The following is a 24,185-nucleotide window of genomic DNA, read 5'->3' on the forward strand; positions in this document are numbered from 1 at the left end:
CACGCCCAGGTTGTGGGTCCGATCCCCAGTGGGGGCATGCAGGAGGCGGCCAGTCGATGTTCTCTCTCATCCATGTTTCCATCTCTCTCTCCCTCTCCCTTCCTTTCTCTCTAAAGTCAATAAAACAAACAAAAAAAGAGAACAAACTGACAGATGTAACAATCTTGGATATTTTCAAGCAGGGCAGATAAACCTAGAGCCCTTCAGTGGGTCACAGGCCACAGTCCTTATACACACTCAGAAATCTGCGAAGCTCTGAAAACGCAAGCTTCTGGGGGACTCACCTGGAAGCAAAACCAGACTGAGCAGAACTTGTCTGGTGAACTTGACCTGGGGCCCCTGAAGCTATGTATGATTTTTACATGTCCCACCCACTGGGGAGCTGGTCACTGATCACAGGGTGGTGTCAGTGTTCCGCAACACGCACTCTGAGCGCTCGTCGTCTTTCTAAGAATTCTTTTCTTCTGAAACACTGATGACCTCCGGGATTTGCATAAGGGTCTGTAATTCTGCCCTGTGTTTGCCGTTTGGGGCTGAAGGCTCTGGCTTCTTTCTTCCTTAAGAAATAAGGCCCGCCCTGGCCGATTTGGCTCAGCGGTATGAGCGTCGGCCTGCGGTCCAGAGAGACCCGGGTTCAGTTCCCGCTAAGGGCATGTACCTCGGTTGCAGTTTATCCCCGGTCCTGGCTGGTCGTGCGGGTGGCAGCCACTCGATGGGTCCCTTTCACATCGATGTTTCCCTCTCTCTCTCTCTCTTCCCCTCTCTCCCTCCCACTCTATCTAAACAAAAAAAATGGAAAAATGTCCTCGGGTGAGGATAAAAAAAAAAGAAATCAAGCTGAAGGCTGTTTCCTTGCCTTGAGAATAGGGCAGGGCCCGTCTCCGGGCGGCTGGGGCTTCGGCAGAGCAGGTCCCTGTCTGCCGTGTTTTCTAGCTCACAGGGGCCAGTGCTGTGCTGTGCTTTGCTTCATGGTGATGAAGTTTCTGGCAGGTTCCTTCCCAGACAGGGCACAACCTTGGAGAGAGATGGAATGGATCTGGGTACAGCGGGCTCCTGTCTTGTCACCCATCAGTGACGGACAGTGGGAATTCGGAGACATCCCGGTGATTGGCCAAATGTGTGACTCTGCGCCATATCAAAGGCACTCTTTGTCTTTGGGATCACAGAGCCCTCCGCGAACGGGGCCATTGAGAGTCTGACAACTCACCCCAGTCTTCAGTGGGGACCCCTCCTCTGCCACATCCAGACTGCGCCAACCCAGGCAGCCAGTTCCTCACAAAAAGCCCACACGATCCAGCCTGGCTCACGACCAACTTTCTCCATGATTTTCACCGTAACTTCCACTGTTAGGGAAAAGGTTTCTAGTGTATGATCCTGGGAGATTTCTAACCTGGTAATTCTCTGCTTCTCCCCACCTTCAGCTCTGGTATTTTCACCTCCCCAAACCCTTAACACACAATTTAGAGGCAGAAGTGTTGACCTGAAAGATATACAGATTCTTAGCGTTCGGGAGGGGTCAGAACCTTCTCCCAAGCAGGACCCCCAGTGTGCTCGGCCTGTGGGGAGAGGGGGCCCCCTGCACAGCAAGCCCATCTCTGGTCAGAGCAGCTCAGCTGGGTCTTCTTGCTTCTATCCAAGGCCTCTGGGACTTCCCAGGGGGTCTGCGGACTGGAAGGTGGCCTGTGGCCTCTCCCTTCTCCTTCCGGGGTTTACCACCCTGGCTCTTGGACACCCAGACAGAACATGGATTGTGCCGCTGGTACCAGCCCAGAGGCTTAACACTTGGCTCTGGGGTCAACGAGGGATTAGGGATTCGGGTGTAGGGGGTGTGTTTGGGGGGGGTGATGTAAATGTCTCTGGAATTTAAAGCTGTCCCAGAACACACCTGAGTGTCCAGTAGAACCGGGACTTTTACTCTGAAACCCGCAGGGCCCATGAGAAAGGCTGTCATTGGCCAGGCGCCCAGGTCGCCCAGACAGGGGGAGAGGAAGGGGGGCAAACCCCGCCCAAGCCCGCGAGGATGGAGCTGGCACCAAGGACTTCTGGTCAACGCCGGGGCGGCGGGCCAGGCGCTCAAAGGTGCAGCAGCCAGGCGGCCCGAGTCCCGGGCACCGCAGCTGGGATCAGAGTCCGGGCGGGACGCAGACGCGGAACGGGAGAAGCGCCAGCCCAGAGGAGCTGCCACCCCGCAGAGGGGGCACAGTGTCTTGGGCGGAGCGGATTTCTTCCCGCGCGTCCAGGGCACCGCCTGGGACCCGCCAAGCCCGCCGCGAAGCTTCCTCTCAGAGGGGACGCAGTGGCCCTTGACCCTGCGCCCTTCGCCCGGCGCCACCTGCCCGCTCAGCCGCCGCGAGGAAGGGGCTCCAGCCAAGGACAGGGGTCTGCGGCCATGGCCGAGGCCACAGAGCCAGAGGGGGGCCCGGGTCCCCAGGGGTCGCTGGAGGGCCAGGCGCTTGTGGCGGAGAGACCGGACGAGCCCGGAGCCGCGGGCTCGGAGGCGAAGGGGGAGGAGGCGAGCGAGGGCGCCGGCGAGACGCCGAGGGACGAGGGGGCGGGCGCAGCCGCGACGGCCGCGGTGAAGCGGGGAGAAGACGCGGGGCCAGACGGAGGGCGCGCGGGAGAGCTGGCGCCGGGCGCGGGCGGCGACCCGGGGGCCGAGACGCGGGGAGCGGGCGGGGCGCAGGGCGGGGCGGAGGCCCCGGAGGGCGCCCCGGAGGGAGTGGAGGGTCCCCGGGCAGGGGAGGAGTTGAGCGGCCCGGAGCAGGTGGAGGACACGAGCCCCGGGAGCGGCGCGCAAGGCGAGTTCCCGGAGGAGGCGCAGGGGGAGCCCGAGGAGCCCCCGACCCCCAGGCCAGAGAAGGGGGCGGCCCGCGGCCCCGGGGAACCGGGAAGCGGCGCGCCCGGCGCGCCAGGGGCCGGCATGGAGTCCGAGGGGCTGGCGGCAGTGGCGCCCGGGGCCGAGGGAGAGCCCGGGGCCGGAGGGGACCGCAGCCCGCAGCCCCAGGGGGAGTCTCTTGAGGCCACAGTGACGGACAGTGGGGGCTGCAGCCTCGGGGGGCTTGTAGGGGAGTTTCGGGGTGCAGAGGTGGGAGCTGCGGAGGAGGCTGGGGCCCAGGGGACAGAGGAGGCAGAGCGGGCAGACGTCGGTGAGGACGGGGACCAGGAGGGACTCGAGAAGGAGGTGGAGGTAGCAGAGGAGGAGAAGCAAGTGCTTGGCCCAGACGGGGCAGGCGAGGACGCCGCCGCCGGGGGCGACGAGGGGGCCCCCGGAGGCAGCGCGGATGGCGAGACCCGGGCCGCGGAGCTCAGCAACCACCTGGCAGAGGAGGGCAGCGCCGAGGGCGCGGAGGTGACGCGCCTGAACGGCGGCGGCGAGGACGGCGAGGCGCCCGAGGACGGGGCTGCGGGCCGGGAGCACGACATCACCCTCTTCGTGAAGGTAAAGCTCGCGTTCCCCAACGCTTACAGCGGCCCTGCCTTTCTTAGCCTTGGTCTTCTCAAGTCCCAGAGGGATGTGGAGGATCCTGCTCTGGCGTCCGGACTGTCTCCATGCGCTTCTACCCGGGGAGGGAGGCGGGCAGCCTGGGCCTCACCGAGCGGAGTTGGGAAGTCCGCGCTGGTTTGGAAGCAGAGAGGTTGGGGTGGACGTGGTGGGAAGTCAGGGTGCAGGGCCATCATCCCCACTGTCCTTTGTCCTGAAAATCCTAACTGACCCTTCTAGTCAGGAGGTTGTTAAAGAAATATTTTCCTTTCTTTTTAAAACCACGACAAGCCCTGTGGATATTCAAAGCAATTTCCGCCAAAAGAAGCTCTGATACTTGAAGTGGAAACATGTGTGAACAGTGGGTTGTAATGTGAGAAGCGCCGGGCATCACCTCTCGGAGGCCAAGCCTCCGGCCAGGTTATCAGCTCCAACAAGGCATCCCATTCTGGTAGACCGATAAAGTCTGGGAGGAAAACAGCATTTTACTTAAATTATAATATCGATGGAACTTTTAAACATTTGTTTTGGAGGAATACGGGATGCTGGTGACTTCCACAGCGTCTGCCTTTATGCCGTGGTTTCATCCTCAGTTCAGATGGGAGAAGAGCAATGATTTTGATGAGCGGTCGTCACCGACACAGCTGAGGACGTTTTGAGTTTAAATGGGCATTTTTACATCTCTAACTTAAGGGGCAAGGTCTAGCTGCAGCTCACACGGGGATTTTTGTTCAAAAAGGCCCTTTGCGAAAAGACCTTCGGCCAGCCTGAGATAATGAGGCAGATAATAAGGTCAGGAATGCGCGCTGTGTGTTGAATCATAATCCTTCCAAAATACTCGAGGCTTATGGAAGCCCGTTGTGACCGAAACCTCCTTGACTGAAATGTAAGCACATTCTAATAAGCAAAAAAAAAGAAACATTCCCAGAGTGATTAACACCAGGATTTCCACGGTTGTTTGAGTGGAGAGGGGGTTAGGGAAGAAAGGGCGAGCGTTTGTTTCATTTTTTAAGACCCTGGGACAAGTGAAGTTTCTGTATCGGGACCTAACCTGAAGGCACAACCCCTCGGGAGGCCACTGGGGACCGGAAGTCTGCAGGGAGGTTCGGGGAGGGGGAACGCCGGCTCAGGGTGCTGCTGGGTGCCCACACCTGCTCCTCGGGGCAAGAAATTGCTAGTGCTCTCACGTGTGGTTACATCACTGCAGCCTCTTGATACAGTTTTGAAATATAGTAACCGCTTTCCACCTAGTGTTCCTGCTTCCGTCCTTGGCCCCCTCCAGTCTAGTCCCTTGATGATAACCAGTGACTTAGGGAAAAAGACCTGATCATTTTGTTTCCTGGTGTCAAGTTCTTCAGTGGTTTATTGTAGACGTTCAGATAAATCCACGCTCCTGAAGCCAGGTACAAGGCCCTTCGTAATGTTATTCCTGCCTCATTGGCATTGACTGGATATTCCCACCCTTTGTCACCATGGTACTGCTATGCCAACTATACCCCTCCTTCATGCCCTCTGCCTGCTTATCTGTGTGTCCGAGATTCAGAGCAGGTATTGCCTCCTCTGGGAAGTCTCTTCCGAAGCCACTCTGGGTCGGCTGTCCCTCTGTTGAAGTTCCCCTCACACACAGCGCTACCCTCTGTGTGCTGTCTCCTCCCTGGACCGTGTGAAATTCATCTTACAACTCTGGCACGGAGCACGGGTCTGGGACGCGATGAAGGCTGAATGGGTGGCGGCCTGCCTGAGGGAGTGGGCTGTGGTGTCAGTAGCAGGGACCAGAGAGCTCGTGGGTGTTCAGGATCACATCCTGGCTCAGCTCCTTTCTTGCTGTGTGACCTTGGGCAAGCAACGTAACCTTTCTGTGCTTTTGTTGCTTATGGATAAAATGGGAACAATAATAGTACCTACCCAGTGAGGTTGTTGTGGGGATTCAAGGATTAAATAAAGCACTTAGAACAGCACCTGGCTTGAAATAACTCAGTCTAGGTGGGGGTTCTTACTGCTACATCTGCTGGTTCTCATAACTTTCATTGCTTTTGCTCACAAACACCCCCCTTCCCACTTCATCCCTGACCTTCCACTTTATTTTTTAATGTCTTTAGGGCAAATCCCTCTAGGTAGCTAATTACCTTGATTCTCTGGGGACAAGGATGTGATGAAAAGTACAAAGAGGTTGTTTTCTCAGATCCTGCTCAGGAGTGGTATACTGGCAGATGCAGGAGCATACCACAGATGGCATATCCAGGCTTTACTCTCGTGATTGGCCCACGAACAGTTGATCTGTTATCCTTTTTTTTCCTTTAAGGAAACAAACAAATCTCCAAACAGAGAGATTGATTTTCAGGCAACTACTGCACGATCCAACTTCTGAGCGACACTTAAGATGTGACTCATAGAATGGCTCGGGCCTCTCACTTTCTTCTTATCCTGCAATCATGTTCTTTAAAAACAAAACCTAAGGCCCCAGAGCAAAAAAACAAGCAAAGCCCCACTAGACTGTTATCCCTTCTGAGTTTGTGATACTTGGTTTAGAACCCTTAGATTAGTTCAGAACAGGATTTCATTGCCAGAGTTAACCTCTTTAGGTTCCTTCTTTGGGCTCCGTTTTATTTGGACTCTCGATCCCAGAGTGGACACCTGACCTCCTGACAGGTCCTGGAAGCTGTGTCATGGTGAGTCCTAAGCCATCACTGGCGTGTGGAACTTACAGTGCTGTTTTTCAGGGACAGTGCCACAGTGTCCTCCCAAGCTGTGCCCTCGCCTTCATAGGGTAGCCTCGTCAACACCGTTTGAGATTACTTAGCCCATGTCCTATCTTTGAACTTTTAACTGTTCCATTTCTTCCTATTCTTAAAAGTAAACGTACTGATTCCAAGTATACCAGGAAGTAATGCCATGTAACCCAGTAATACATAATGATAAAATCGGCTTCTAGTTTTAGCTACCTGGTGGTCGATAGTTCCCACCTTAGTGAGCACATCATCTGACTAGTTTCCTGTTTCATCCTGTAAGTGTGTGAGAAAGTATTCTTGGATGTAAAAGATCCAGGAATGTGCAGAATAGACTGAAGAAAGCACCCTTGACTAATCGTATGGTAAATTAATTGCCCAGAGTGCTAATTTTCAGGTTTTTTTTTTTTTCTCGAAAAAGTGTTCATTTGTCATCAAATGAGTGGGTGACTTTGCAAAATATTTAGTAAGAAAGATTATTTTCTTCTGTACCCATAACGACAAGGAGCAGCAATGTAATAACATACCAACGTAGCGGCAGCCGAGGACAGAATGCTAGCAACGAGGAACGAAGGCGGGCCTCCCAGGGCGTGGGATCTGTCGCTAGGGAAGTCTCACTTACAGGTTTGGTTCTCCTAATCCAGCGCGTATACTGTGAGGCAGAGTCTAGGGGTGGGAGAGTTTGAGATCTGGATTTCCTGGCAGATTCTAATGACTTAAAAAAACCTCAGTGTGACCAGTGAATAACCCTGGGCCAGAGCCCAATGGTTTCTTAAGCTGTGTTTTGGACGCCATACACGGAACTCGTCCTATAGATCTACTGCTCAGCCTGGAGCTTGTCCCCACATTTGGGTTCTCTGGAGAGGTTGGGAATGCCTCAAGTAAAACTCAAGAAAGACACAGTCCTTGAATATTTGTCACCCAGAAATGCCTCCCCCAGCCAATCCATAAATCACTCAAGTCATCCAAGCTTTGCCACACCCCCCAACCTCTGGCAGGACAGTACTGAGTCGGGAATTTGTTGGGACCTCTGGTAGACCAGTAGGCTGCGGCTGTCCGTGCACATTTCACTGGGAGAGAGCATGTTGAGACCTGCTCTGTGGGGCCGGGTCTCCCAGGAGCCTGAAAAGGGGATGTATTTTCATAACAATGTGTGGACGCTGTATTCTGAAGGGACATGAGCAAAAATGCACTTCCGTGACTCTAATGATATTTTTGTCATTCGTTTTCTGAGTGTCTTGTACAACTCGCTTATAAATCACATGCACGCACTTTGTAGAGGGTTAGTTGGGGTGGAGACGGAGGCAGAACTTCCCGTCTTCTCTGCTCTTACACACGTGCACACACACATGCACACAGCGTGTGCACACTAGTTGAGATCCACACGGTGTCCTCACCGCCGGCGTGGCCGTGGGCTCATGGTAGATTCTCAGTCTGCGCTTCCTGGGCATGATTGGGTCAAGGTGACTCAGCTAGTGTGAAGCTGGACACAAGACCTGTCCCTGTGGTCCTGGTCCAGTGTCCCTTGTGGAAGGCCAGAGCCACGCTGCTCCATGAAGACATCTGGTCGTCAGGCTACAGATGTTGGAACCCATAGGGCTCTGGGGAGCTTGTGACTCCTGGTGCCATGTTAGGGCTGAGGGGTCATATGCTCTGGACTGAATGGGGTAAGTGAGCCATTGTGCTTACCATCTGCATGAGCTCCTCCTCCTCTTCCTCCTTCTCACAGTGGATCCCTTTATATCCGTGGCTCCCCATGGCCCGCTGTTCTCCATGCGGTCCACTGAGATATCCCACCTCCTTGAGGGTTTGCAGAAACACCACACTGGGTCCTTTAACAGTGCCAGTCTACCCTTTGGTTTCAGACACTTGGAGACAGAAAACCTAGAGCTTGAAGGGGTGAGCAAACCCCCAAGCTCTGATCCGTGCTTCCGGTTCAAGTCGGTCACAGTGCTGTGGATCACTGTGCTCGCTCAGCGTGCGTGGGCTTACCGCCCGCTGTGTGTCAGGCACTGAGCTCTAGTCGGGGACACAGTGTCAACAAGACTGACGGGCCCTGCCTCACAGAGCTGGCCACCCAGCCTGGAGGACAGAGCTGGCACGTGGCCACCGGGCTGGAAGCTTGCGGAAGCAGGGACCGTAGAGTTGGCTCCCCATTGTTCTCCCAGCCCCAGCATGGTGGGCACAGAACAGGCGCCCGGGCCACGCTGATAGGAAGGGCAGACTGGAAGAGCACGGATGGGCGGGCCTGCAGGGACAGCAGCAGTCACTGAGTAGTTGCTGATTTCGTTGTGTTGGGGAGACACAGAGAGTGGGGCCCTTTAAGGATCATCCCTAGTACGAGTTCTTCAAGATTCTCTGAAATAGGCTGACTTTGCTCTAGCTATTCTCTGAGCTCCTGTGACAGTCGGCAACGTTTTCTCTGCGAGTTGGGGAGGCAGATGTTTAAATCTCCTAAACCTTACCTCTCATGATTTTCTCTGCTCCTTTTCGGGCGGAGTGGTGATTCATAAAGGGGGCTCTGTGTCTGGGCTGGGTTGGGGGAGCTGTTTTCTCCACAGCGTAAGGAGCTAAGGAGATAGAATAGTCCAATTCCGTCTTTAGCCGGTGTCAACAAAGTCTGAAACATTTTCCCCATCAGGCCCCTTAGAACAGGCTCGCTGACTCCTAGATAAACCTGCTTTGATTCATTACCTGGAGCTAGATCGCTGTCGTTACCTCTGGCACCAGGTCGGCGCTTATTCAGCAAAGTGAAAGAGGAATGTCGAATAAAGAAGCTGTTGAGTAAAGAATCTATCACAGCAAGAAATATTCGAGACTCTAATCATCTCATATATATTGTTAGGATGTTTTTTACTCCTCACCTAGGATAGTCTTTCATTTATCTTCAGATAGAGCTGGGAGGGGGGAGGGAGAAACATCGACGTGAGAAACACATCGACTGGCTGCCTCTCACACGAACCCAACCAGGGCTGGGGACCAAACTGCAACCGAGGTACGTGCCCTTGACCGGAATTGAACCCGCGACTCATCAGTCCGTGGGCCGACGCTCTAACCGCTGAGCCACACCGGCCAGGTCAGGATTTTACTTTTGCCTGCGACGTCCATAATCTTGGCTTAAGTAAGGTTGAAATAAAGTAGAGATTAAACATATTTATACACAGGTTGGTCACTCATGTAGCTCATGGGATTCTTTTGTAAAATGTAATCACTGATTTTAAAAAAAGATACTATATTAGGATAATAAAACATTTATTAACATAAGACCTACAGTCTAACGAGCAGCAAGCCTTCTTCCACTGAGGCCCAGCCTGTCGGTTTTCCCCAGCGAGCACCGTAAGTCCTCCCGGACCATCCACGCACGTGCGTAAATGTGCTCACTGTGTTACTGACCTACCGCCCTGTAACGACGCCCTCCAGGACTAGCATTTGAACAACGAGCGTTTATTGCTCACAGTTTTCCTGTGTCAGGAGTTGGGGAGCCGCTCAGCTGGTAGTTCTGGCTACGAGATTGCACTGGAGACGTTGGCAGGGCTGTGGTCTCATCTGAAGGACTGACTGGGGCTGGAGGCCCACTTCCAAGGTGATGGACTCCTGTCTGTTGGCAGGAGGCTCATTCCCTGGACTTTCTCCCTCGGGCTTGACTTATTCTAGTCACTAAGTCCAGCCCTCAAGGAGGGCGGAATTAACTCCGCCTTTTATTTACTTACTTACTTACTTATTTATTTATTTATTTATTTATTTATTTATTTATTTATTTATTATTTTACATTTTTTGTTGAGAGAGAGAGAGAGAAACATCGACGTGAAAGGGACCCATCGAGTGGCTGCCACCCGCACGACCAACCAAGGCCAGGGACAAACTGCAACCGAGGTACGTGCCCTTAGCGGGAACCGAACCCGGGTCTCTCTGGACCGCAGGCCGACGCTCTAACCGCTGAGCCAAACCAGCCAGGGCTTAACTCTGCCTTTTAAAGAGAAAACCAAAGTCAAATCATCTTTCATCATATACTTGACCCCAAGTGTGGACATGTTTTTAAAAATACTATACCCATCCTTCCACCCCCTCCCCCTAAAAAGCAGTACACTGGCAATACATCGGGTTACATCTTGCTTTCCTAAGTGTACATCTTAGAAATCATTCCCTACTGATGTCTGTGCCTCTTTCATACCCCTGATACCATGTCACAGCTCTCTGGCCATGGTGTCTGCATCAGCGGCTCCTCTCGGGTGGGTGTTCAGGTGGTTTGCTCTTGTTGATACACACGGGAACCCCTGCTGCAGTGAGCACCCTGCAGTTAAATCGCATGTGAACCCGAATTCTTAGAAATGGGATTGCTAGGGGCAAGGATACGCGTGTTCAGATTTTGATGACCTTTATGAAATCTCCTCTTCAAAGCTGTTACCCCAAAGAGTGTTCCCCCCACACTACGTGGCGCCCTGTTTGTTCCCTCAACTTTCCGAACCTGAGAGAGGAGAAAGGATGCCCACCGTCGTTTAATTCACGTCTTTTTTTTCTTTAGTGAGGTTTTATATATTTAAAGACTGTTGGTAACTCTTTTTTCTGTGAACTGGCTGCTTTACCCATTTTTTAAATGGCCTTTCAGCCTTATTCTTCCTGAGTTTTACATCCAGAAAATTGAACCTTGGTCTGCGATGTGAATTTCAGATATTTGTTATGAGCTTGCGTTGATGATTTGTACTGGAGTAATTCCTCCTCTTAGTCACAGTGGTTTCTGGTCATTGATTGCTGGGGAGACAGCGTAAGTGGTGAGAGCACCTTCGTTTCCCGGAATCTTGAACTGCTTTGTTTTACTCTATCTTTTCTGACTTAGGTCCTGCGAGAGCACGTCCTTCAAGTCGTGCCTCTGCCCCGTTCTTGGTAATGAGCAGGTTACCTTCGAATCAGACACGTGGCCTTTCGGGCTCAGACTCTTACGTACACTGTAGGAATTCCTCTCCGAGACAAAGCAGGGCACTTGGTGCCCGTGCGGCCCTGTCTTGGATCCTGGCTTGCCGGCTATCGAGCGAGCTTGATCCCCACAAACAAAAACCACCGTGGACGGGAATCGCCGGTGATGAGTGACATCAAAATGTTGTTCGTGAGGTTGGTGTCTCCTACACAGATCTCTGTGTGCTCACTGTGGTTGAGGGAATGGACCCAAACTTAAAGAGGATGACGACAAATCGTTGTGGGGGTCCCGTGAGATGCGGGAGCCCCTCCAGCTTGTGTGCGGGGGGCAGAGGGTAGGGCGGGCACTGGAACCGCAAACACCAGAGATTGGGAAGAGCACGTGGAAGCTTCTGAGAGAGCAGCTCCATGGAGAAGCACAGACCGTTCACATAAACGTGTCCTGTCCGTAAGGGTGAGTCTAATCCTGTGCTTGCCTGCAAGGAGTCACCGCACGGCAAAAATCCTCTAATTCCGGATGTCGGCTCGGTTTACGGACTCTGCCCCTGACGCACTGTTTCTCTTCCCTCTGCACTCGCTTGTCCGCGAGAAGCTTGCGTCTTGTGAGGTGGGAGGAGTAACAGCTGCTGTCTCCCTTGTCACGGAGTGGTCTGGACCCAAGTGGCTACTTAAAGCAAATATTCATGGATTACCCGCCATTATCAGACAGTGTGTGTGGCCTGGGGCGGGGACAATGACCAGGGCGATGGGCGTCGCTCTCCTGTCTTCAGCCTCGTGAAGGATCCCGGAGGAAACCCTTAAAATACCATGTGAGGAAGGGGCACGGGGTGCAGGGACGGGTGGGAAGGGCAGGCTGGCCGGTGGGCAGTGGCAACCAGATGTGACCACTGAGATGTGGCCCCCGATCTCTGAGCACGGGCTCTGCCACCTGCAGCGGCCCTGTCTGTTCGGGAGACTGGGCTGTGCCCATGGACGGAGAAGTGACTGAGGGCAGTGGACCAGCTGGGCCCCTGGAGCGGGTGCAGAGACTTGGGTGCTCAGGGTTCACCCTACAGATTTCATAGAACGTAAATCTACAACCCGTGAGCTCGCTCCCTCTGAGCCAGGGTGTCACCAGTCCGATGGCATTACAGACACTGGCTTCCGTCCGAGCACAGTCATCGTGCAGCGACTCCAGTGCCCTGCCTGTGAAACGTCCTTCTGGCCGTTCCGTCTCCGTGGCAGGGGACTAGAGTCAGGAATGCAGGGGAAGACCAAGTGGGGGAGAGTGACAGGGCCACTCAGTGGCGGCCAGCTGGTGGACGGGCTGGTCTGAGGGGCCCAAGGCAGCGGCACACGCTTCCTAGTGTCGTGGCCTAGGTGGCGGGAAGGCAGGGCTCAGCTGGGACTGTGCGACGGAGCACCGTCAGGCAGGCAGCCCTGCAGCGTGGTGGCCTCAAGGTGGCCGTGAACACGGCAGAGACGGCACGGCCTTGGTGAGGAAGGAGCCCAGCTCACGCACACCGGGTTCCCGCCGGCAGGAGGTCAGGCGGGTTCGGGAGAACGAGACCCCCCTCCAGACTATGGAGAACAGGGCAGGACGGCCGAGGGCGGGCAGCCGTCTCCCACCTCACGCTGCTCCGTTTCGGGGTGTGCCCCAATGCTCTGGTCGTTTGTTCGTGGACCCAAGTCCTTATTTACTTTATCTGGTTTAAGAAAAGTTTGACAGTGTCTGAAAGCAATGGAGTTTATTTTTGTGTTCAGTGATGGGCAGTGTCTCTGCATTAACTGCAGCAAGTCCCCGTGGCATGAAGTCACACACAGGACGTGACTTGGGCACATCGCAGGGGCCCCGGGCACGGTCATTTCTTTGTCCTCTGGGGAGCAGGGTTGCTTCTCAGCAGAGAAGCAGCGTGTGCCCTCTTGTCTCCGGGGGTGGGGGCGTGACCGCGCAGAACTGTCCCTGGGAAGCCACGGGCCCGGGGCAGCTGCGGGAGAGAGCCGACGGTCACGTCTGTGGTTTCGAACCTTCCTGGGCTGAGGGGGCTGCGGCCCAGTGGGAAGGACCTCAAAGACCTTGAAGGTCCCCAAGCTCCCGGCCCTTCAGCGGCGGTGGGGACAGGGGCAGGGCAGGGCGGTCATTGCTGTCTCAGTGGGAGCACAGGGGGTTCTGAAGGGGCCCTCGGGACACCTGCCATCCCACGTGGATAAACAGTCGGCACGTCACAGCCGCCTCCTGCTGAAGGCCACACAGGATACACGTGTTGTTGGTCTGGAGTCGCAGGTACACCAGGCTTTCTCCCTAAATGGGGAAAATGGATACTTTTTGGTGCCTTTCCTGCCAGGACCTGAGGTGGCAGTTCAGACAACCTCGGAAAGACTTGGTCTCTCCCCATGTGGGTCCCTTGGCTTGAACTCCAGCGGTGCCTTCAGCTCTGGTCCCAGGAATGGCCGGGCGGGAGGAGTCGCCGGCTGCACGCAGCGTGTCACTTAACGCACCAGACTTCGGTGCTCAAGAGGGATTAGCATATCGGGCGGAGGGGACAGTTTGTGTCAAGTGCCACTGCAGCCGACACGCTGTGGTTCTTGCCGTCGTAAACAGCCACACCCAGGCGTGCTGGGCTGTCGGACCAGGTGTGGGGATTTGCGGCAGTCAATACTGCAGAGACTTGCCCTGCCCATCACTGAGGGTTCAAAAAACAAAAACTCGCCCTGGCCGGTTCGGCTCGGTGGTTGGAGCATCGGCCCGCGGACTGAAGAGTCTGGGGTTTGATTCCTGGTCAGGGGCAGGTGCCTTGGTTGTGCGTTTGATCCCCGGTCCCAGTAGGGTCGTGTGGGAGGCAACCAATTGATGTGTCTCTCACACAGATGTTTCTCTCTCTCTCTCCCTCTACATTCTATCTAAAAAACAAACAAACAAACAAACAAAAAAATCAATGGAAAAAATATCCTCAGGTGAGGATTAACTCCAAACTCCATTGTTTTCAGACACTGCTAAAGTTGTCTCTGGTTAGGAAAGAATTGGATCCACAAACAAACGACCAGAGCATTGGGGCACAGCCCGAAGCGGAGCAGCGTGAGGTGGGAGACGGCTGCCCGCCCTCGGCTGTCCTGCCGTGCTCTCCATGGTCTGGAGCGGGGTCTGGGTCTCCCGAACCCGCCTGCCCTCCTGCCGGCTTGGCGAGCAGCAGAACCCGGTGTGCGTGAGCTGGGCTCCTTCCTCACCAGGGCTGTGTCGTCCCTGCCGTGTTCACGGGCCACCTTTTCAAAAATGTGAACAATTACCATTGACATTTAATATTGTATTAGTTTGAGGAGTACAACCCAGTGATTGGACATTTATATGTTATTCGAGGTGACCACCCTGTGAATCTAGGGCCCATCCGACACCTTGCTCAGCTCCTACCATGTTATTGACCCTATTTCCCGTGCTGCACCTCACATCCCGTGACTGTTGTTCCGACTGACCAGCTGTACTTAATCCCTTCACCTTTTGCACCCACTGCCCCAACCCCCTTCCGTTTCGCTGCCTGACGGTGCTCCGTCGGACAGTCCCAGCTGAGCCCTGCCTTCCCGCCACCTAGGCCACGACACTAGGAAGCGTGTGCCGCTGCCTTGGGCCCCTCAGACCAGCCCGTCCACCAGCTGGCCGCCACTGAGTGGCCCTGTCACTCTCCCCCACTTGGTCTTCCCCTGCATTCCTGACGCTAGTCCCCAGCCACAGAGACGGAACGGCCAGAAGGACGTTCCACAGGCAGGGCACTGGAGTCGCTGCACGATGACTGTGCTCGGACGGAAGCCAGTGTCTGTAATGCCATCGGACTGGTGACACCCTGGCTCAGAGGGAGCCAGCTCACGGGGTTGTAAGATTTACGTTCTGCGAAATCTGTAGGGTGAACCCTGAGCACCCAAGTCTCTGACCCGCTCCAGGGGCCCAGCTGGTCCACTGCCCTCAGTCACTTCTCCGTCCATGGGCACAGCCCAGTCTCCCGAACAGGCGGGGCCGCAGGGCTGGCACATGGGACAGAAGGACCAGCCAGTCCAGCCTTGTCCAAATCCCTGACTCAGAAACTCAGGAGCCGTAATAAACGCTGTCGGCTGGTGCATTCGGGGTGGTTTGTTTTGAGATGCTCGGTGGGTGGAACTGGGGGCTTATGTCTCCTGGAAGCTGGTGAAATCTGGGTGAGTGTAAAGACAGGGCCAGGGCGAGAGGCGTGGAGTTGTTTGCTGACGTTCAAAGGAGGCGCCGGGCAGAGGGAAGGGGGACCCCTGTGGCCAGACCTGCGGCCCTGTGAGTCGCTGTTGAAACACTCTCCACCCCTCAAGAGGGTGGACCCCCGGGACCTATAAAGCAGGTGTGTGGTTAAGCTGGCTTTCCAGAACAAGACGGTCCTTTGTTGTAACAGTTCCTCGTGAGAATTTTACCGGGAAATACGCTTTTCATCCCCATGTAAAAGCTCCTGTTGGGATCAGGCCATATTATTAAATAGGGATTAAAAATAGCCCTGGAGTTTTTAAAGCACAATTCGTACGTGAGGATAAATAGCCAGTTCCATCTGGGTCATCCGTGGGCTGCTTGTGACTGGTCCACCCACTGTGATAATGAACTCTGACAGAACTGAGCCTGGGGCCAGAACTCGAAGCTAAGAGCCACTTGGTTCAGGGATTAAGCTATGTGGGTCAAGGGTGACCGACCACCCAGTCCACCTGATAATACGCTGATTGTTATGATGGTCACCAAGCACGGGCCCTATACATCGTGGGTGATGTATTTAGGGTTAATAGGCTTTTTGAAAAGCTCAGAGCTATGTTTCTCAGTTTTAAGATCTAAAGTATGTTTCTTAGGACTGAGGTCTAATGTTGGATGAAATGATTAGTTTTTTTTTTTGCACTTTTTATTTTTTTTAAATTAATTAATTTATTTTTGTTACACATGTTTCTCCTTTCCCCCCCACTGATACCCCTGTCCCCCACCCTCCCCGCCCTGTCCCCAGCTTTGTTGTCCATGTCCATTGGTTATGCGTACATGCATATAAGTTCTGTGGTTTATCTCTCCCCCACCACCCACTATTCTGGGGATTGTCAGTCTGTACCCCACTTCCACATCTCTGGGACTACCCCATTCCTCAGACTGTTATGTTTATTATATTCCACAAATAAGTGAGATCATATGATACTTGTCTTTCTCTGTTTGGCTTGTTTCCCTTAGGATAACACTTTCCGGTCCCTCTATGTCGTCTCAAAGGATAAGAGATCTTTCTTTCTTACAGCTGCATAGTATTCCATTGTGTATATGTACCACAGCTTTTTTATCCACTCATCTAGTGATGTACATTTGGGCTGTTTCCAGATCTTAGCTATTGTAAAGAGTGCTGCTACGAACATGAGGGTACATATATTCTTTTTAATGGGTGTTTCAGGCTTCTTAAGATATATTACTAGAATTGGGATCACTGGGTCAAATGGCAGTTCCATTTTAAATTTTTTTTTTTTTTTTTTAATCCTCACCCGAGGACATTTTTCCATTTTTTGTTCAGGTAGAGTGGGAGGGAGAGGAACAGAGAGAGAGAGAGAGAGAGAGAGAGAGAGAGAGAGAGAGAGAGAGAGAGAAACATTGATGTGAAAGGGACACATCGAGTGGCTGCCACCCGCACAACCAACCAGGGCCGGGGACAAACTGCAACCGAGGTACGCGCCCTTAGCGGGAACCGAACCCGGGTCTCTCAGGACCGCAGGCCGACACTCTAACCGCTGAACCAAACTGGCCAGGGCTATTTTAAATTTTTTGAGGTAACCCCATAGTGTTTTCCACAGTTGCTGCACCAGTCTGCATTCCGACCAGCAGTGTACTAGAGTCCCCTTTTCTCCACACCCTCACCAACACTTGTTGTTTGATGATTTGTTGATGGTGGCCATTCTGACAGGTGTGAGGTGATACCTCATTGTTGTTTTAATGTGCATCTCTCTGATGATTAGTGATGTTGAGCATTTCTTTATATGTCTCTTAGCCATTTGTATGTCCTGTTTGGAGAGGTGTTTGTTTTGTTCCTCTGCCCATTTTTTAATTGGGTTCTTTGTCTTCCTTTTGTTGAGTTGTATGAGCACTCTCTCTATATAGGAAATTAACCCCTCATCTGATGTATCATTGGCAATGATGTTCTCCCATACAGTGGGTTTCCTTTCCATTTTGATGATTGTATCTTTTGCTGTGCAGAAGCTTTTGAGTTTGATGTAGTCCCACGTGTTCATTTTCTCCTTTGTTTCTATTGCCTTAGGTGATGTATCAGTGAAAATTCTGCTGCGTATGATGTCTGAAATTTTGTTGCCTACTGTTTCTTCTAGGATTTTTATGGATTCAAGAGTCACATTTAAGTCTTTTATCCATTTTGAGTTTATTCTTGTGTATGGTGTAAGTTGATGGTCTAGTTTCATTTTTTTGCATGTAGCTGTCCAGTTTTCCCAACACCATTTATTAAAGAGGCTGTCTTTACTCCACTGTATGCTCTTGCCACCTTTGTCAAATATTAATTGAGCGTATTGCCTTGGGTCCATTTCTGAGTTCTCTGTTCTGTTCCACTGGTCTATGTGCCTGTACTTGTGCCAGTACCAGGCTGTTTGATTACAGTGGCTTTGTAATATAACCTGAAATCTGGTATTGTGATCCCTCCTACTTTGTTCTTCTTTTTCAAGATTGCTGTGGCTATTCAAGGTCTTTTTTGGTTCCATATGAACTTTTGAAGTATTTGTTCTAGTTCTGTGAAATATGTCATTGGTATTTTGATGGGGATTGCATTGAATCTATAGATTGCTTTGGGTAATATGGACATTTTAATGATGTTAATTCTCCCAATCCATGAACAAGGTATGTGCTTCCACTTTTTTATATCTTCCTCTATTTGTTTTTTCAATGACCTGAAGTTTTCTGTGAATAGGTCCTTTATTTCTTTGGTTAAGTTTATTCCTAGGTATCTTAATTTTTTTGCCGCCATGGTAAATGGGATTGTTTTCTTAGTTTCTCTTTCTGTGAGTTCATCATTGGTTTATAAGAATGCGGTCGATTTCCTGACATTAATTTTGTATCCTGCTACTTTGCCAAATTCATTTATTAAGTCTAGTAAATTTTTGATGGAGTCTCTGGGGTTTTCTACGTATAGTATCATGTCATCTGCGAAAAATGACAGTTTCACTTCCTCCTTTCCAATTTGGATCCCTTTTATTTTTTCTTCCTGTCTGATTGCTGTGGCTAAGACTTCCAGTACTATGTTAAATAAGAGTGGCGAAAGTGGGCATCCCTGTCTTGTTCCTGTTCTTAAGGGAAATGCTTTTAATTTTTGCCCATTGAATATGATGTTGGCTGTAGGTCTTTCATATATGGCCTTTATTATGTCTAGATATGATCCCTCTATTCCCACATTGCTGAGCATTTTTATCAGAAATGGGTGCTGGATTTTGTCAAATGCTTTTTCAGTGTCTATTGATATGATCATATAATTTTTATCTTTCATTTTGTTTATGTGGTGTATCACATTTATTGATTTGTGAATATTGTACCAGCCTTGCATCGCTGGGATGAATCCCACTTGGTCATGGTGGATAATTTTTTTGATGTATTGCTGGATTCGATTTGCTAGTATTTTGTTCAGGATCTTGGCATCTATGTTCATCAGGGATATTGGCCTGTAGTTTTCTTTCTTTGTAGTGTCTTTTTCTGGTTTTGGAATTAGAATTATGCTGGCCTCATAAAACGAGTTTGGAAGTCTTCCTTCTTCTTGAATTTTTTGAAATAGTTTGAGGAGAATGGGTGTTAGTTCTTCTTTGAATGTTCGGTAGCCTTCCCCTGTGAAGCCGTCCGGGCCTGGGCGGAAGAGGAAAGGCAGGAGACAGGGCCAGGGCCGCTGGGTTCCATCCAGGGGGCTTCCCTCTGCCTTGCAGAAAAGTCACAGGCACGGGGGGGCCTTACAGAGGGTCCCACTCTCAGCCGGGGTGGGAGGGAGCAGCTGGAACCCTGGCCTTTCCCCTCCAGCGGCCCCGCCAGCCTTCCCTCTTGACCTTGGCGGTCACCCCTGCAGAGTCCTCTCCTTCCAGCTCCCGTCCCCATGGGCCCTCCTCCCTCCCAAGCGCAGGGTGGCCTGTCCCCCACACCCCACGTGGCCCCCGCCTGCACCTCACCAAGGGGCGTGGGCAGGACCTCTGAGGGTCCCCACTTCGCTGGCACTGGGGGAGCAGAGGGGCGGCCATCTGAGCTGAGAGGAGCCTGCAGAGATGGAGGAGAAAGGTGGTCAGAGCCAGCAGGTGGCACCTCTCATGACCAAGGTGACAGGTTTCCCTTTGTCCCTGAGGGGCACTCACAAGCAGGATTCGAGTAGATGTATCAAATTCTGACGGCAGCTGTGTCTGAATGTCCCGAGGACAGCGGCTTTCCCGCATTCCTTGTCCCGCACAGAAGCCGTGACACTGGCCGACAGGGCGTTAAGTGCCATCTTTGTCCTGGTCTTCCCTCCCATCTTCTCTGCTGTCAAGTGGTTGCCATGTCCTTCAGCACACTGTAGGTTTCATGGGGGACCACTCCCCAACTGTGTGGTTGACTGGGCATCTCTGAGCGCTGTCCCTTAGCTCTGGGCAAAGCCTCTGTGGTGTCACTGTTTCCATGGGTCAGTGCAGCCAGGCCGGGGTGGGCGGCCGCTCACACCATCTCCCCCGGGCAACAGGCCACTTGTCGAGACATCCGTTCTCCGCCCTGGCCGGTTGGGCTCAGCCGTTAGAGCGTCAGCCTACAGACCAGAGAGTCCCGGGTTCAGTTCCCGCTAAGGGCACGTACCTCAGTTGCAGTTTGTCCCCGGCCCTGGTTGGGGTCGTGTGGGTGGCAGCCACTCGATGTGTCTCTCTTACATCGATGTTTCTCTCTCTCTCTCTTCCTTCCTCTTTCCCTCCCACTCTATCTGAAGATAAATGCAAAAATGTCCTCGGGTGAGGATAAAAAACAAAACCAAAACCTGAGACACAGCAAGTACCCCCCACCCCCTGCCTTTAAAATCTCCTGAACTCTCCTATTGTCACGTCTGTGTGCCTTCATGCCAGGTAAACCAGCGTGCTCACAGAACCTCATCTTTTCCCTCCCGAACTGCGCTCATCACCTACAGGCACGTACAATGTCCAATACCGTCACGTCCTCCATCCAAAAAGCGAGGCTTTGCTCCTTATCTCTGAAGGAGCTGGACTTGCCTAGACAGGATTTAGAGTGGTAAGCGGGTGTGTTCATCTCCACGAGGCAGATGGAGTGACTTAGGCCCCGAGAGCCCTGTGGCCACAGTATGATTGACAACAGATCAGGGACACTGGTGTCCTGGCCACTCAGCATCACTGCCCCTCCCGAAAACAGGGGTCTTGGTGTGGTTGCTTCTCGGCTGGTTTGTGGACAACCTCATGAGGCTGATCTCAGGCTCCCTGTCTTTTTCGAACGAATGGGTCAGGGTTAAGAAGTCTTGAAACAGGATCTGACCCCCCACCCCCAAACACACACCTTTTCTTTTCTCAGGGGTGAGGGTGGGAGGGAGTTAGAATATTTGCCCACAGACGCACACGGCACTTCCTTACAATACGGCCAGGGCACTGGCCTTGGCCGTGGCCAGCGATTTGGTGTCTTTCCGACTTGGAGAGCAGCTGACAGCCCATAAAACACAGTCCTATAGCCAACAGCGGGCGATGGGAAAAGGTGCTGCTTCCAGATGGTTCTAACGCCTGAGGTCTTCTCAATTCTTGTTTCAATTGCTGACATCTGTAGGCTGGAACCACCTGTCTCTGCTCCCTAATGGACTAAGGATCCATGGCCCAGAAACCCCTGATGTGGGAAGCATTTACAAACCACAAGGAAAGGCAAAATGAAACCCAGTTGTTAAAACTGGAGTAGTCACCCTCTTCTATTCTATTAAAATTTTATGATTTTTCTAAACTACACTTTTTTTTTTTTTGGATGCTGACTCTGATTTTCTTGCTTTTGAAGCTTAAAGCCAAGTTCTCCTATTTTATACATAATGTGACGTGATCCCAGTGGGTTCTATTGTCTCCGTTCACCAATGCGAAAGGGCAGGCTGGTCTGAGCCTAGCTCGTGTAACCTGAGGTTGGGTTTACAAACGCAGGCATAGCTGCTGCCTCCTGGCCAGGAGGGAGGGAGCATCAGGGTCAGTGAGCAAATGCGTGGCGTTTAGGTTTCTCCAACGTGAAGATCTAGGGCCAGCTTTACTAAATTTGTGTTTAAGTAACAATAAAAAAAAAGCCAACCCCCACACCAGTGATCCGGCCTGTGGTCCCAGTGAGTCAGGTAACCGCCTCGCTCCTTCACGAGGAGTTCTGTTCGTCCTGACCTGTTCACTTGTTTGCTATTCTTGTTGAAGTTACAAAAGCCATTCAGAGATAATTCCATTAAGCAACAACTGCAGGGGAAACTGATGACCTAATCGACTAGAAATAGCTCAGTTCTGTTTGTCCTCGAACATGAAGCAAACATTTTCAATGAGCATGTTATCCGTGAGATCTCTTACAAACTTTAATTTAGAAAATCAAATCGACTTAGTACCCTAGGTTGTTATTTTTCAGTATACCAGGTGATTTAATTTTTTTGTCTATTTGTTAACTTATTATATATATATATATCATATATATTAACATATGCATTATAACATATATATATATATATATATATATATATATATATATATACATAGACATATACATGTTAATTCTCACCCAAGGATATTTTTCCATTGATTTTTAGATAGAGTGGAAGGGAAGGAGGGAGAGAGAGAGAAACATCTATATGAAAGAGACACATCCATTGGTTGCCTCCGGCACAGCCTCAACCAGGGCCAGGGATTGAACCTGCAAACCAGGTACATGCCCTTGACTGGGAATCAAACCTTCGACCCTTTGGTCCAAGGGCCAACACTCTAACCGCTGAGTAAAACTGGCCAGGGCTATTACCTATTTTTTATTGAGGTATAACTGACATACAACATTAGAGCAATTTCAGTTGTATGACATTACAATTTGATGTTTGCATGTATTGCAAACTGATCACCACAAAAAGTTTCATTAACATTCATCACTGTATGTAGTTACAGAATTTTTAAACTTTGTGATGAGAACTTTCAAGATTTACTCTTAGCAAGTTTTAAATATAGAATGCAGTATTCTTAACTATAGTGACCATGCTGAACATTATGTCACTGTGACTTATTTATTTAATAACTGGAAGTTTGTAGCTTTTGACCCCATCATTCATGTCACCAACCCCCAATCCCTGCCTCTGGCAACCACCAACCTGTTCTTTATGTCTATAAGCTTGTTGTTGTTGTTGTTGTTTTTAGATTCCACATATAAGTGAAATATTATATTTCCTTTCTCTTTCTGACTTATTTCACTTCACATAACGCCTTCAAGGTCTATCCAAGTTGTCGCAAATAGTAAGATTTCCTTCTTTTTTATGGCCGAGTAATATTCCATTACATAAATATATCACAATTCTTTATGCATGCATCTGACAGAGGTCACTGAGGTTGTCCCTGTGATTTTGCTGTTGTGAATAATGCTGCAACAAACATGGGGTGCAGATCTTTTTGAGTTTGTGCTTTTGGGTTTTTTTTTTAGATACGTATCCAGAAGTGGAATTGCTGGATCTTATGGTAGTTGTATTTTTTATTTTTTAAATATGTTTTTATTGATTTTTTTTTTAGAGAGAGAGGAAGGGAGAGAGAGATAGAAACATTGGCATCGATCGGCTACCCCCTGCATGCCCCCTACTGGGGATCAAGCCCCCAACCTGGGCATGTGACCTGGGACCAGGAATCGAACCAGGACCTCTGAGTCCATGGAACGATGCTCATTCCACTGATCCACACTGGCCAGGCTGTATTTTTACAATTTTAAAGGAAACTTTATACTGTTTTCCATAGTGGCTGCACCAGTTTACATTCCCATCAACAGTGCACAAGTGTTGCCTTTTCTCCACATCTTCACCAACACTTGTTATTTTTTGTATATTTTATAATAACCATTCTAACAGGTGTGAGGTGACATCTCATTGTGGTTTTTATTTGCATTTCCCTGATGGTTAGTGATGTTGAGCCTCTTTTCCTGTACATGTTGGCCATCTGTACATCTTTGGACAATGTCTATTCAGATCCTTTGCCCATTTTTAATTGGATTGTTTTTTGCTACTACATTGTATGAGTTCTTTATGTATTTTGGATATTAACCCTTTATTTGATATTTAATTTGCAAATATCTTCTCCCATTCAATAGGTTACTTTTTCATTGTGTTATGGTTTCCTTTGCCATGCAGAAGCTTTTTAGTTTGATATAGTCCCAAAGGTTTATTTTTGTTTTGGTTGCTTTAGCTTATGGTGTCAAATCCAGAAAAGTCATCACCATGACTGATGACAGGGAACTTACTACCTCTGTTTTCTACTAGGAGTTTTATGGTTTGAGATTTTACATTTAAGTCTTTAATAATTTTTGAGTTAATTTTTGTGTATAGTGTAGGTAGTGGTCCAGTTTCATTCTTTTGTATGTGGCTGTCCAGTTTTCCCAACATTATTTATTGAAGAAACTGTCCTTTCCTTATTGTCTAGCCTTGGCTCTCCTGTTGTAAATTAATTGCCTATATATGTGAGCATTTATTTCTGTGTTCCCTATTCTGTTCAATTGGTCTATGCTCCTCTTTATAGCAGGGCCATACTGTTTTGATTACTATAACTTTGTGATATAGTTTAAAATCAAGGAATCCTTCAGATTTGTTTTTCTTAAGATTGCTTTGGCTATTTAGGATCTTCTGGAATTAATTTGAGATGTTTGAATATGTTTCATAGCTATAGTGACCAGCTGTAGTAATTAATAGAGCTTCTCAAAAATGCCTGAACTGTTTGGGAGGAGATCTGACCAGCATACATTTACAAAATGAACTTTAATAAAATAAGACATGAGCGTTCATCTAGCTTTGCAACTTCGTCAAACACCTGTAAGAAGCTGTAGAAAGAGAGAAAGAGTCACCAAAATGGACCCTTTCATGATGTGTGTGAGGAGATGGCCACG

At 50.5% G+C, this 24,185-nt stretch overlaps 1 protein-coding gene across 1 annotated transcript in view; it reads left to right on the forward strand.

The window, feature by feature from the left end:
* The first annotated feature begins 2,067 nt into the window (after positions 1-2,067).
* Positions 2,068-24,185, forward strand: part of CLIC6 (chloride intracellular channel 6) — a 44,259-nt gene continuing 22,141 nt past the window's right edge. Inside the window, exon 1 of the mRNA XM_036243141.1 lies at positions 2,068-3,439. Coding sequence (XP_036099034.1) covers positions 2,390-3,439 — 1,050 coding nt within the window. The 5' untranslated portion in view covers positions 2,068-2,389. The remainder of the gene's footprint in view (positions 3,440-24,185) is intronic.

Source organism: Molossus molossus, unplaced genomic scaffold, assembly GCF_014108415.1.
Source record: "Molossus molossus isolate mMolMol1 unplaced genomic scaffold, mMolMol1.p scaffold_m16_p_5, whole genome shotgun sequence".
NCBI lineage: Eukaryota > Metazoa > Chordata > Mammalia > Chiroptera > Molossidae > Molossus > Molossus molossus.